We start from the raw sequence: 12,434 nt of genomic DNA on the forward strand, positions 1-12,434 counted from the left end.
TTATAAAAGTAAAAATATTTTGTAATAATAATAATATATAAGTGAAAATTCATTCTTTTCATACTCTTAATTCAAATTCAAATTATATAAAAAATCAATTTATTTAATTAGAGAACAAAAAGAATCTCACACGTGGCAAATTTATTGAGGTGGCCATGGGGGGCCTAAATTCTGCATGTTGCCACTCCAATTCTTATTTCACACTAAAACAGCACTTGTAGGCAAACTAAAATTTCTTCATTACAGTTGTAGGGAAAAAAATTGTACTATGTCAAATAAATCCCTTAACATGGACTGCGTCTTAGTATGTCTACTACATACCGGTCATTTTCGTTTTGGTGCCATATTTATGATGATTTTCAAACACAGTAAAATACATACTGTAAAATCCAAGAAGGAGAAACCCAAGAGGAAGTAAAATCCATATTCACATGGAAGAAAAATCCATATTCACATGGAAGAAGAAATCAACGAATTAGTAAGCAAAATATATCATGTATCATATAACTCCACTTACTTTGAAGAGTGCACTGTAGAACTACAAAAGCTTCAATATGATTCTGAAAAATTCAAGGCTTCACATTATTTACAGCATCATTAGATTTATTCTGTAACCAAAACCAGTATTCATACTGGAAGCCAAAAATTGACTCTAGTGATAACCAACTGGAGCAGCAATCTCTCTTAACTCGCGCCCTTGGTAGTGTATGTCCTACAATTCATTACAAAAAAAACCATGAGGAGAAGGAAAAACCATTAAATATTTGTTATCTCCCTATATAATATAAAAGGTTAATTACCGAAGCAAAGTGGTTGACATCACGGTGGTGTGCCTCGTCAGCTCTGACAACCGTGACAACATCCCTTAAAGTGGAGTCTGGTGGGAGCTGCCAGTAGTCGATGGCAATGGCTGGAGCTGGCACATTCTGTATGTTGCCCTTGTCCAATTCCTTGAGGAACTCCGTGTAGGAGTGTATTGCCTCCTCCTCAAGGTAACCCACCATGCGGTGTGCAAATTTAGGAGATATCATATACCCCAAGAAGTATGCATTGAAGAAAACACCTTGCACAGTTATGACCAGTGCACGCTCGTACCACTTTGGCTTTGCCACTTCCATGAACGTCATTAGGTGCATCCGTTCATTTTCTGCTTCTTCTAGCAGTGCTTTGATCCAACCCCCACTCTGCTCAAATCTTCTAAGTGATTTCAAATGCAATAGCATGCCTGCTACCATCCCAGGCACTGCTGCCACTGTTTCTAGCATCATTGCTCGGCATCCATATCGTCTCTGTTACATTTCCACACACCACGCTTAACAAATTAAATATACTTCATACACAAATTACTCCAAAAATAAGAGTTTTCTTTCAAAACTGAGTTTCAGAAACTCTTTTGAGTTCCATCTTAAGCACATACTTGGAAGGCATCATTTATTTTTATGAACTAATGACAAGTTTAAGTTTCCTTTTTTCAGGAAAAAAAAAGTTATTTTGATGTGCTTGTTATCCAACTGGCCTAAACCGCTGGCTCCGAACCAAACCACATGCAAACATCATATGTACTATGCGCATCAAATTTATTTCAAGTAAAAACAAAGAGACCCAATAAGATTCCCAATAACACAATATTAATATGTTAAAAAAATATATATATATTAAACAGCTTATAACCATGTTTGAGCATTTATGAATACAAAATATTTTTAAAAGCATAAATGAACCGGTCCAAATTTTGTATAAAACCGTTCTATCTAAAAAATTCAATTTAATAACGGACAACAGAATTAATACATTTCGTTCCTAATGGAATTTAATACATAATAATTAAAATTAAACCTTGTAATTTCAAAACACAAATCAGGTAAAACAAAAATTGAACGTATACACGAAACAATATTTTTTATTTTTGGAATTCTTACCGAACATTAAAAGCCTTAAAACCGTTGAAAAAGTCTTATATTAAATTACTGATCCTTTTTTATTCGGTGAAATAATTGAAAGAGACACATACATTCCCTGAAACCAAAGGAATATATGCTGCATTTATTTTTCGTAGAAAGTAGAAAAAAAAGAAAAATAGACGGCAAGAAATAAAATACTAATGCAGAAGATTGATATAGAGAGAGAGAAAACACATTGAAAGAAGCGTAAAAGGAATTGTTTTTAATGCTTAATATTATAAAATAAGATAACAAAATTATTTATATTTGATATTCTACTTTTCCAAAAAGTGAAATAATGTTTTATTTTCTTTACTTTTTTATGTTCCTATTGTGTGGGGGAGAAATCCAAAATACCTGGAAAAATAGATCAGTGGGGTATCGGAGAGTTTTGACAGTCCAAAGAGCCATTTTGTCAAGAAATGTGGTGGGTGCATGGTGCTTGTTCAGATCAATTGAAACATCTGCTTTGTATGTCTCCCATGGCTTCATTTCAACAAAAACAAAACCATCATCAACAAATATACACATTTACACAGATCAAACAACCTTCGATAATAACTTCTCTCAAAATTTCTGTAAAAAATCAGCAAACTAATACAGAAACTTATTCATAAATAAAATAGAAAGAAATGCATATATATTTATACAAACCCTAAAGCAATTCCACTTCCACTCTGTGCCATCTAGTTTGGTGATCTTAGAGGGTTCAACGCCCCAATAACTCACAGTCCCTTTTTGATCTTTGTTTTCACCACCGCCAGACGCACCAACCTTCTTCTCCATCTTCTCCTTCTCCGGTAAAACCAAAGTGCTCTCACTCCTCACACCACCGCCATAAAACGCTCTTGCACCACCAACTTCACCGCTTAAACCCTTCGCCACCAACATGACAGTGTTGGCCACTCGGTTGCTGCCGCCGCGAATCATCATCATCCTCATCACCAACGCACCAAAATCTAGACTCTGATAGAATTATTACGAAAGAGAGAAATGTAGTGAGTTGAGAAAATCAGAAAGAAAGTTGAGAAAATGAGTAGTTTTTGTTGGTGATGAAAGAAAAGGGTTTAAGGAAGATGTATATATAATAGTGTATTATAATGTATAATATATGGTCAATTTGTGAAACACGTTGACACGTTGGACAAGTGACAATTAGTTAGCATGGATTTTCTGGAATACTGTCATTAACATTATTTTTCTAAAGTCTTCTAAATTACTGCCTATTGCCTTTCAAAATTCCACTTTCCTACTTTTAAATTATTTTTGTTTAGTAATTTATTATTAATTATTTTAAAAATTAAATATGCTTTTTTTAACTTTGAATAAAAATTAAAATTACGATGTCTGGATCTTAAGTTCTCTTAACATTATTAAAAACATTATTTTTAAAAAAATTTAAAGTTTTATCTGTTATGATTTTATATTAATTTCTAAATTATATGAAATTAATATTTTCTCTAAAATTTAATCTAATTTACTTTTTTAATATTAAAAATACGTGAAATTAGATATTTGAATATTTATTAATAAAATTTATTTTATATCATATTTACATGTACTATCAGATTCATGTACTGCATATCTGTACGTCGTAGCAGTGATAGTTGATGATTTATTAAAACTTGGTTATTTCTTGGAGAGCAAGTATATAGAAATATCCTGAAAGAAGAAAAGCTTTCGTGTGTATGAAGTCAATAGTATAAAAGGTGTGGCACACAGATCTAGAAAGAACAAAAAATCTTTTGCATGAGACTCGTTTTGGAAAGGAAAATTAATAATTTGAAACAACTTTCTAAAAATACCCTTATTTGACACAAACTATTTATGATATCATATTTAATAATTTTATTTAATATAATATCATTAAAGATTTGTGTTAAACGAGTGTACTGTTAAAAAGTCGTGTCAAACTATCATTTCCTTTTGGAGGAGTTTTTCTTTTAGTTTCTGGCAGTGTCTCTTAAAAATCAAGATGAAATAATTTAATATGGCAACATTGTTTTTTTAAACAAGATGGTATAATTTACTTTTAATATTAGGAAAGAGGTTAGCTTTTTTAAAATTTAGATGTCATTGCTTACGTAGAATGAAAAATAAAACAGTTATTTAATTAAGATTTAAGTTTATTGTAATTTTAATTACTTTTAATTAAATTTCTGTTAATATTTTTAATTAATTTTTATTGTCAATTAAGATGTTATAATATCATTTTTATAAAGATAATTAATTAGTGCATAAATATTTTTTATTTTAATCTTGAGATGATAAAATTAAATGGTTATATTATCCATTTAACATTAAATATCCAATTAAAAAATATAAAAGTTTTAAACATTTGATAAAACATTAATGAAAACTTCATTTATACTTAAATTTAAAATTTAATTAACTTGTTTATTTTATTTTCTATATGAAATATAAAAATTATACAAACTAAATGCAGAAAATATAGTATTAGAGTTATAGATGTTTTAAAATAATGATATCGGGTATTTTAAAACTAAAAATAATTTAATAATATAAATAAAATTTTAAAAATTCGTTTTATTATCTAAAATACTCGTCATTTCTCTAAAACTCTTTCTCTAAGTTCTTTTTTTCTTCTCTTTACAACTTTTGACTCCTACATCATCTGTTTGACAAAGTGTCTAACCGATCACATTGGTGAATCTTTCCTTCTCATTTGATCAGTTTTCCTTGTAGAGCAAGTAAGTTTATGTTCCTTTTTTCTTTAATTATTTGGTCAAGGCTATGTGTAGGAGTTCCTTTACATGTGTCAATTGAGTTCCTTTTCTAGTTCTTCATTGATCAGAGGTCCTAAGGACTTGCTCTGATCATGTTTCTATTATTTGTAGGTTTTTTTAGAGTTCCTTGAGCTTGAAGCAATGGTCTTGCATATATAGAGCTTGATAGTGTTTCTGTTAAGGTAAGGAAAGTTAGTGATATCTCTTTAATGTTATTTTAATTTATATGTATGATTGATTAATGTTGTTAGGTTATATTGAACATGGTTGAATTTGGAATACCCTCCTTAGTATAAATTATGATTTGAACTATTTTAAATAGTTAATTAATGCTTAATGTCGTGATTGATGTATTTAGACTTCGATGAATCTATTTGGACTTGATCTTGGTTGTGAATTTCTGTGGTTGTGAAGTTGGTGATGTTGTTTTGGTTGAAATATTGAGAAGGAAGGGTTAGGCTAGGTTATAGGTCAATTTTGGTCTAAAATGGAGATTTTAGTAGGTAAATTTTAGAAATAATGGTGTAAATGGAGAAATGATGATTTAGGCTCTCTTGTATGGTCATTAAAGACTTGTTTGGGTGATGAATTAGCAGAAAAATGATTTATAAATGTATGATATACAATAGGTTGTGTTTGGAATGACTTTTAGGTGCATTTTAGAGGTTTTGAGTACTGAGTTTTTGAAGTAGAAGGTCTAAGGCAAAGTGGAGGGTTTAAGGTCTGTTTTTGGGGTCATTTTGGACTTGTTTAAACTGTTAAGTTTCTTAGTTATGAGTTAAAATTGGTAGAATTGATTTATGGTCTATAAAGTAATGTTTTAGTTGATTTTGAGTTGGAAGTTTTGGATAAAATGAGTTAAACTTGGTTTGTGTTGGATTCTATATACACTTGGATAGGTCAATTGAGGCTTAGGATGACAAATGAAAGTGGTAGAAGTTGGTAGAAGTATCTAGGATAGGACATGTTAGATGTAAGGGTACAAATTCTACAAAATTGGTGTTATGTAGAATTATGCAGAGTGGCTGAACAAGCAAGTGGTTCACTTGGTGAGTATATGGGTGTTTTGGGAGTGGGTTCTAGGAGCTAGGCGAGCCTGCTCGCTAGGCTTGAGAAATTCTCTGTTTGAGCTCTCGTTGGGCGACTATCTTTGCTCGTTGGAGGGATTCGATGCTCATTGGGCTCCAGGATTAAGGCACTGGGCAAATAGGTTTAGGCAGTTTTGATTGTTTTGCACTCTTTCCTCTTCTATGTTATAAAAGGGTGTGATGATGAATTTTATGCTCAGTAACATAGCTTGAACTATATGATGGTATGGAAAATGTGATTGAATTCAAGTATGGTTTGGAAAGAATTTCTAGGGTGAAATTCTTAGTGGTGGTTTCATGTAATTAATGTAGGGACTCGGCCTTGGAAGTTATCACGATGCTCCAATAATCGCTCTATCTCATATAGAGAAGGAGATTATGTGGTGAGGAGTAGGAGGAGGTCTTAGTTTGTGGTCTAGTGTTCTTTATCCATAAGTTATAGACAGATTAACCTTGTGTGATAGCTTGGGGGAGGGGTAGATGTTCCACTCCACCACTGCAAGTGCAAAAACTTGTCATAGTTTAACATCAATATATACATCTATCTGGATGGTCTTATCTAGGTCAATGACATGATTAAGATGATTGGTTTGCTTTGTGTGAAATAGGATGTAATGAAAATCTTAATATGCGAAGTATGTTTCTTTCTACATTAGCTTACCATATTTGTATGTTTTTGTGTTTGTTTATTTGTGTATGTTTGGTTCTTATTGAAATGATCATCTGAATATATACATCTATCTGGATGGTCTTATCTAGGTCAATGACATGATTAAGATGATTGGTTTGGTTTGCTTTGTGTGAAATAGGATGTATAATGAAAATCTTAATATGCTAAGTATGTTTCTTTCTACATTAGCTTACCATATTTGTATGTTTTTGTGTTTGTTTATTTGTGTATGTTTGGTTCTTATTGAAATGATCATCTGATGATGTGAACATGTTGGCTCAGTTGAGCAAGTTTTGGAGGTTAATGTAACATATATGTAGTTTCTTTTATAACAATTATTTTGAATATAATTTTGAATTAAGAATTTCTATATAAATATTGAATTTAATTATAGTTATCTTTATATAACTCTAATGATACTTTATGTTTCCTTTTGGTTAATTGTTTTATATCTTATTGATCTTGTGATAATTTTTTTATTGTGATAATTTCTGAATAGTATATTAGTATATTAAACTATTTAACTGGGATATTATACAATCTAATAACATTATTTATCATTGTGTTAATTAATAAGAAATATATAGAATAATAATAATTTAGTCTAAAAATATAAAAAGTTTAAATATTTAATCAAATCAATTTTTTTAACGAAGATGATTTTTTCATATAACCTAATAAATAAAAATTTAGTTATTGAACACTTAAACTAAAGAATTAAATATTCTTATGTGAAAAAATAAATAATAAATAAAAATATTAAAAATGAGTAAAAAATTCATATAAGAAATATTTAATTTATATATGTTATTTAAACACTGTACAAAAATTTTGAAAAGAAAAAAAATATCTTGAATAAGTAAATTAATTTTATGGTAAGTCACACAATTAGAAAAAAAAAAGTGTAGTTAAAAGAAAAAAAAAATTAAAAAACTAAAGACAAAAAATTATATATATACTATTTATATAAAGAATTTTCTTACCCATTTTTGTTTCCAATTTTAATTTTTAACTATTTTATAACCTTTATCCTTTAAATGACCTTGTTTTAAAACTTTAACTGATTTTTCTTTGATTTGATCGCTTTTTTTATATATAAAAGTTAGCTATTCTTTTTAACTAAAATAACTATTTATAATAATAAAAATTATATAAAAAAACTAAAATTATCTACAATAAAATTGTAAAAATTATTTATATATACTTTATAATTATAATAATTTTTTATTATTATAAAAAAATGTAAATATTTTTGTTAGTATATATTATATTACCTATAAGTTATAAATACTTTAATAATTTAAATAAAGATGCAATGAGTATGAAAACTGAAATGAATATATATAATGAATTATTAATCAAAACTTAACATTTATAGAATTTAGTACATGTGTATATGCATTAAAGTGTTATTATTTGTGTGATTGTTATATTCATTTCATATAAATAATGGATTTTTTTCTTACATGTACTATTCATAATATTTTTCAAACATGTATATATATACATTAATTAAAGACATACTATTAAATAAAAAATTAGTGATCATAGAATTTCACTTTCTCTCTCTCTCACACTATATATATATATATATATATATATATATATATATATATATATATATATATATATATATATATAATAGGTTAAAATTAATTGGTACATTACATTGATGTACAATAATTGATTGTGTGCCATTAATTTTCTTTGGTCAATATGTCCAACTCATGAGGGAGACTCCTTACTCGGAAGAGATGGTGACAAAATAAAATGGAAAATTTCAACGATTGGAGCAAAAGACTTCCATGAAGGAATCAGATCCATAGATTCATTGGATTAAATTAATTAGATACCCTCTTAGTTTGACTTACTAACTCTCTTGCGTCCATCTACAGATAGCCTCAAAATCTCCACTTTGGTTCCTAAGAAATGGAGACACTTGCATAGTATTCTAGTTTTATTGAATTAATAGCTACCAACTGAGACAATTTCTGTCATAGTTTCATGGCTTCTGCATCTGGGTGTGGACCATTTGAATTTTCTAGCAAGTACTATCATGTGTCTCAGAATGGAGGTGTGTGCGTGAGGCAGACCAGTTTCTTTGAAGGCAAACCGGTGCTTAATCAGGGAGTTGGTTACTCTGTCATTCTTGGTTTTGGTGCTTTCTTTGCTCTCTTCACTTCTTTCTTGGTTAGTAGTAATCCTCAAATGTGTTTTTTTTTTCTCTTTAGTTAGTTTCATCCTTTGTTAGAAGTAGAACATCAGTGCTATGTTTTTCTCATAATCACTATTTTATACTTTCATAGTTCGTCAAATTGTCATAATAAATTGATTTGGTACAAATATATTCTTGTGGATCAGGTGTGGCTGGAGAAGCGTTATGTGGGGTCACGTCACACGTCTGAATGGTTTAACACAGCAGGCAGAAGTGTTAAGACAGGGCTTATTGCTAGTGTTATTGTGTCTCAGGTAATGAACTCAAACAGTCTCGTATTGTGTACCTTGATGAGCCTGAAGTTCAATTTTTCATTTCTCTATTCTTACAATGATTTTTGTGCAGTGGACATGGGCTGCTACAATACTGCAAAGCTCAAATGTTGCATGGGAATATGGAGTTAGTGGACCTTTCTGGTATGCTAGTGGGGCCACCATTCAGGCATGAACCTTATATGATTTTTCCTCAGAATAAAGCAAATTTTTCTTCTGAATTTTCATACATTGGAATATGGAAAAGGAAGCAAAGTTGAAAGTTTATAATGTATTGAAAATGATCAGGTATTGTTGTTTGGAATCATGGCCATAGAGATTAAAAGAAAGGCTCCTCATGCTCATACTGTTTGTGAAATTGTCAAGGCACGGTATGTTACTTGGTTTGGATTTTGGACATTCAGAGTTCTTTAATTTATGTTTTGCTCCATATTCAAGGTTTTGGTCATTATGGTGATAACGAAGTTTCTTTATTTCAGTTGGGGGACTTCTGCACACGTTGTTTTCCTCTTTTTCTGCTTCTTGACGAATATAATTGTGACGGCTATGTTGCTCCTTGGTGGTTCTGCTGTTGTGAATGCATTAACAGGAGTGAACCTTTATGCCGCTAGCTTTCTAATACCACTTGGAGTAATTGTGTATACACTGGCGGGTGGACTGAAAGCCACATTCTTAGCAAGCTATATCCATTCTGTCATAGGTTTCTACTTAATGTTATCATGTTTTACATTTTGCTATATTCATCATATCTTTTGTTGTTAAACTGGGAATTTGTTGGTTTACACTTTTCAGTGCACATTGTTTTGGTGATTTTTGTCTACCTTGTCTACACGGCTAGCAGTGAGCTTGGAAGCCCTTCTGTGGTGTACAATCGCCTACTAGAGGTTGCAAGCAAATCAAGGACATGTCAGGATCCTATATCACACAAAGGGCAATCTTGTGGTCCTGTTGGTGGGAATCACCAAGGTTCTTACCTAACAATGCTGAGTTCAGGTGGCTTGGTGTTTGGGATTATAAACATTGTTGGCAACTTTGGCACTGTGTTTGTTGACAATGTAAGCATCAATTAATAGATGTAAAGATAACTTGCCCTCTTTTCTTTCTTGTTATTTGGGTTTTGTTGCTAATGATTCTTCAAATGGTGAAAAATGACTAGGGATACTGGGTGAGTGCCATCGCAGCAAGACCTTCATCAACACACAAAGGCTACTTGTTAGGAGGCTTGGTCTGGTTTGCTGTGCCATTTTCTTTGGCTACATCGTTGGGTTTAGGAGCTCTAGCCCTTGATTTACCAATAAATGAAAGTGAAGCAGGTCGTGGACTTGTTCCCCCTGCTACAGCGGTAGCCCTGATGGGGCAAGGAGGATCTATTCTTCTTCTTACCATGCTTTTTATGTAAGTTACAATCAGCATCCCCATTGGAAATACTTTCAATTTGTCTGGATATTTTGAAATAGCAAACACATTAAGAATTTGCTACAAGGCTTGATACAAAACTATCCAGCCTTCTGTTTAAATTTTTGATGATTTTGAACTTTGATACTCTCATCAGGGCAGTGACTTCTGCTGGTTCATCAGAACTAATTGCAGTCTCATCATTATGCACATATGATATCTACAGAACTTACATAAATCCTCATGCAAGTGGAAAGCAAATCCTCAAGGTGTCAAGAGGTGTTGTTCTAGGCTTCGGGTGTTTGATGGGGTTGCTAGCAGTCATACTGAACATGGCTGGAGTTTCTTTAGGATGGATGTACCTTGCAATGGGAGTTCTGATTGGCTCAGCAGTTCTTCCTATTGCTTTTATGCTTCTATGGAGAAAAGCAAATGCAACAGGAGCCATTCTTGGAACAGTCACAGGTTGTGTTCTGGGAATTATCACATGGCTGTCTGTCACAAAAATACAATATGGCAGGGTAAACCTGGATACAACTGGAAGAAATGCACCAATGCTTGTTGGAAACCTTGTCTCTATACTAACTGGAGGAGTTGTTCATGCTATCTGCAGCATGTTGTGGCCTCAGAACTATGACTGGAGCACCACCAAACAAATCACAGTGGTGGAAAAGGAAAAGACTGATCTGCCAGCAGAAGAGTTTAAAGAAGAAAAGCTAATCAGAGCTAAAGCTTGGGTGGTGAAGTGGGGTATTGGTTTCACTGTTTTGATTGTCATACTTTGGCCTATTCTCTCCCTCCCAGCAGGTAATTTTGAGTTGCATTGCATTAACAAACATTTGAACATGGTTTTCTTTTCTTTCCTAACCACAGTTTCATTTGTGGCTTACCACAGGTGAGTTCAGTAAGGGCTATTTCTATTTCTGGGCAGTGATTGCTATAGCATGGGGTAGTGTTGGGTCTGCTGTGATAATTGTTTTACCAATAATGGAGAGCTGGGAAACCATTAAAAGTGTGATTATGGGGATGTTTACAAATGACAGACTAATGGAAAAGGTGGAAGAGTTAAATTTGAAGTTGCAGACAATTATTCAAGCAATACCAGAAGCAGAGCGACTTTACTTGCTTGAGAAGGGAAAGGCCAAAAAGTTAGAAGAAACCTCGGAGCAACATTCTTCTTCACTTCCTGCATAAGATCCTACAACAGATAAAATATTTGCTAAAACCACAAGAGAATTTATACGACTGTTTTTCTGCTAATCAGTTTCAAACACAACATAAATAAAACATTGCATTTTTTTCCTAACCTTATGAAGGTTGTGATATTACAGTTTATGTACAATGATCGAAATGCCGACAGAAGTGTCTGTAAAATGGGCGCCTAAGTAATCTCACAAGGAGAAACAAATGAATATGATATGTGAACTCAACTCAATTCAATTCCGGCTCTTCAATCTGCTTTACTTTGAGACTAAATAATAGGGTCAAAGTACGTCTTCAAACACTTATCGTACTCATTAAGTGGAATGATTTAGCGTATTTTAGCATTTTATTTAATTTTAAAGGGTTTAAATATATATTTTTTAAATTAAATGATAAAGTATTTTGTTTTTGTTTTTTGCATTTTATAAAATTAATGTATAATATGAAAAATATCTTTTCTACAAACAACATGTTGATTTTATATTATAGTCCAATACAAAACTCGATTTATCATATGAAAAACACTCTATCTAGTTAAATGATGTTTTATATAACTTTCATAAAATATCTTAACTAAATATTTTATAATTTAGTTTAGAAATGAAAAACTAATTTATATAATAGTTTCAGGATGAAAACAATATTTAAACTAATTTCAAATTAATTATCAATAATGAAGTGTATTTATTTATTTTTTATGAAAGAAATAATATTACTTAGACATGTGCCATCAATAACATATATTGTAGCTTATTAACTTGTTGAAAATAAAGATGAAAGTGTAAAAAAAAGCATGAAAGAGTTTAAGAGATTTAATTATCAATCTTTCTCATTGACATATTTAACAATTAAATTTATAGACTTATTAAATAATTTGATTCGTATATTTATTAGACCTTTGATT

The 12,434-nt window shown here is 31.1% G+C and overlaps 2 protein-coding genes across 2 annotated transcripts; one reads left to right on the forward strand and one right to left on the reverse strand.

Moving 5' to 3' along the window:
* Positions 1-475: 475 nt before the first annotated feature.
* Positions 476-3,002, reverse strand: LOC108335287 (ubiquinol oxidase 1, mitochondrial). The gene is made up of 4 exons (XM_017571267.2): positions 2,595-3,002; positions 2,298-2,426; positions 801-1,289; positions 476-712 (listed from the first exon to the last, which is right to left on the reverse strand). Exons 1-4 carry the CDS (start codon positions 2,880-2,882, stop codon positions 653-655), a joined length of 966 nt encoding a protein of 321 aa, XP_017426756.1. The 5' UTR covers positions 2,883-3,002; the 3' UTR covers positions 476-652.
* Positions 3,003-8,218: 5,216 nt separating this feature from the next.
* LOC108334723 (urea-proton symporter DUR3) lies at positions 8,219-11,762 on the forward strand. The gene is made up of 9 exons (XM_017570648.2): positions 8,219-8,635; positions 8,807-8,914; positions 9,006-9,101; positions 9,221-9,303; positions 9,412-9,632; positions 9,725-9,987; positions 10,089-10,327; positions 10,485-11,134; positions 11,223-11,762. The coding sequence occupies exons 1-9, from the start codon at positions 8,450-8,452 to the stop codon at positions 11,519-11,521; spliced, it is 2,145 nt and encodes a 714-aa protein (XP_017426137.1). The 5' UTR covers positions 8,219-8,449; the 3' UTR covers positions 11,522-11,762.
* The last annotated feature ends 672 nt before the right edge of the window (positions 11,763-12,434 follow it).

This window comes from Vigna angularis, chromosome 10 (assembly GCF_016808095.1).
Source record: "Vigna angularis cultivar LongXiaoDou No.4 chromosome 10, ASM1680809v1, whole genome shotgun sequence".
In the NCBI taxonomy this organism is placed as follows: domain Eukaryota; kingdom Viridiplantae; phylum Streptophyta; class Magnoliopsida; order Fabales; family Fabaceae; genus Vigna; species Vigna angularis.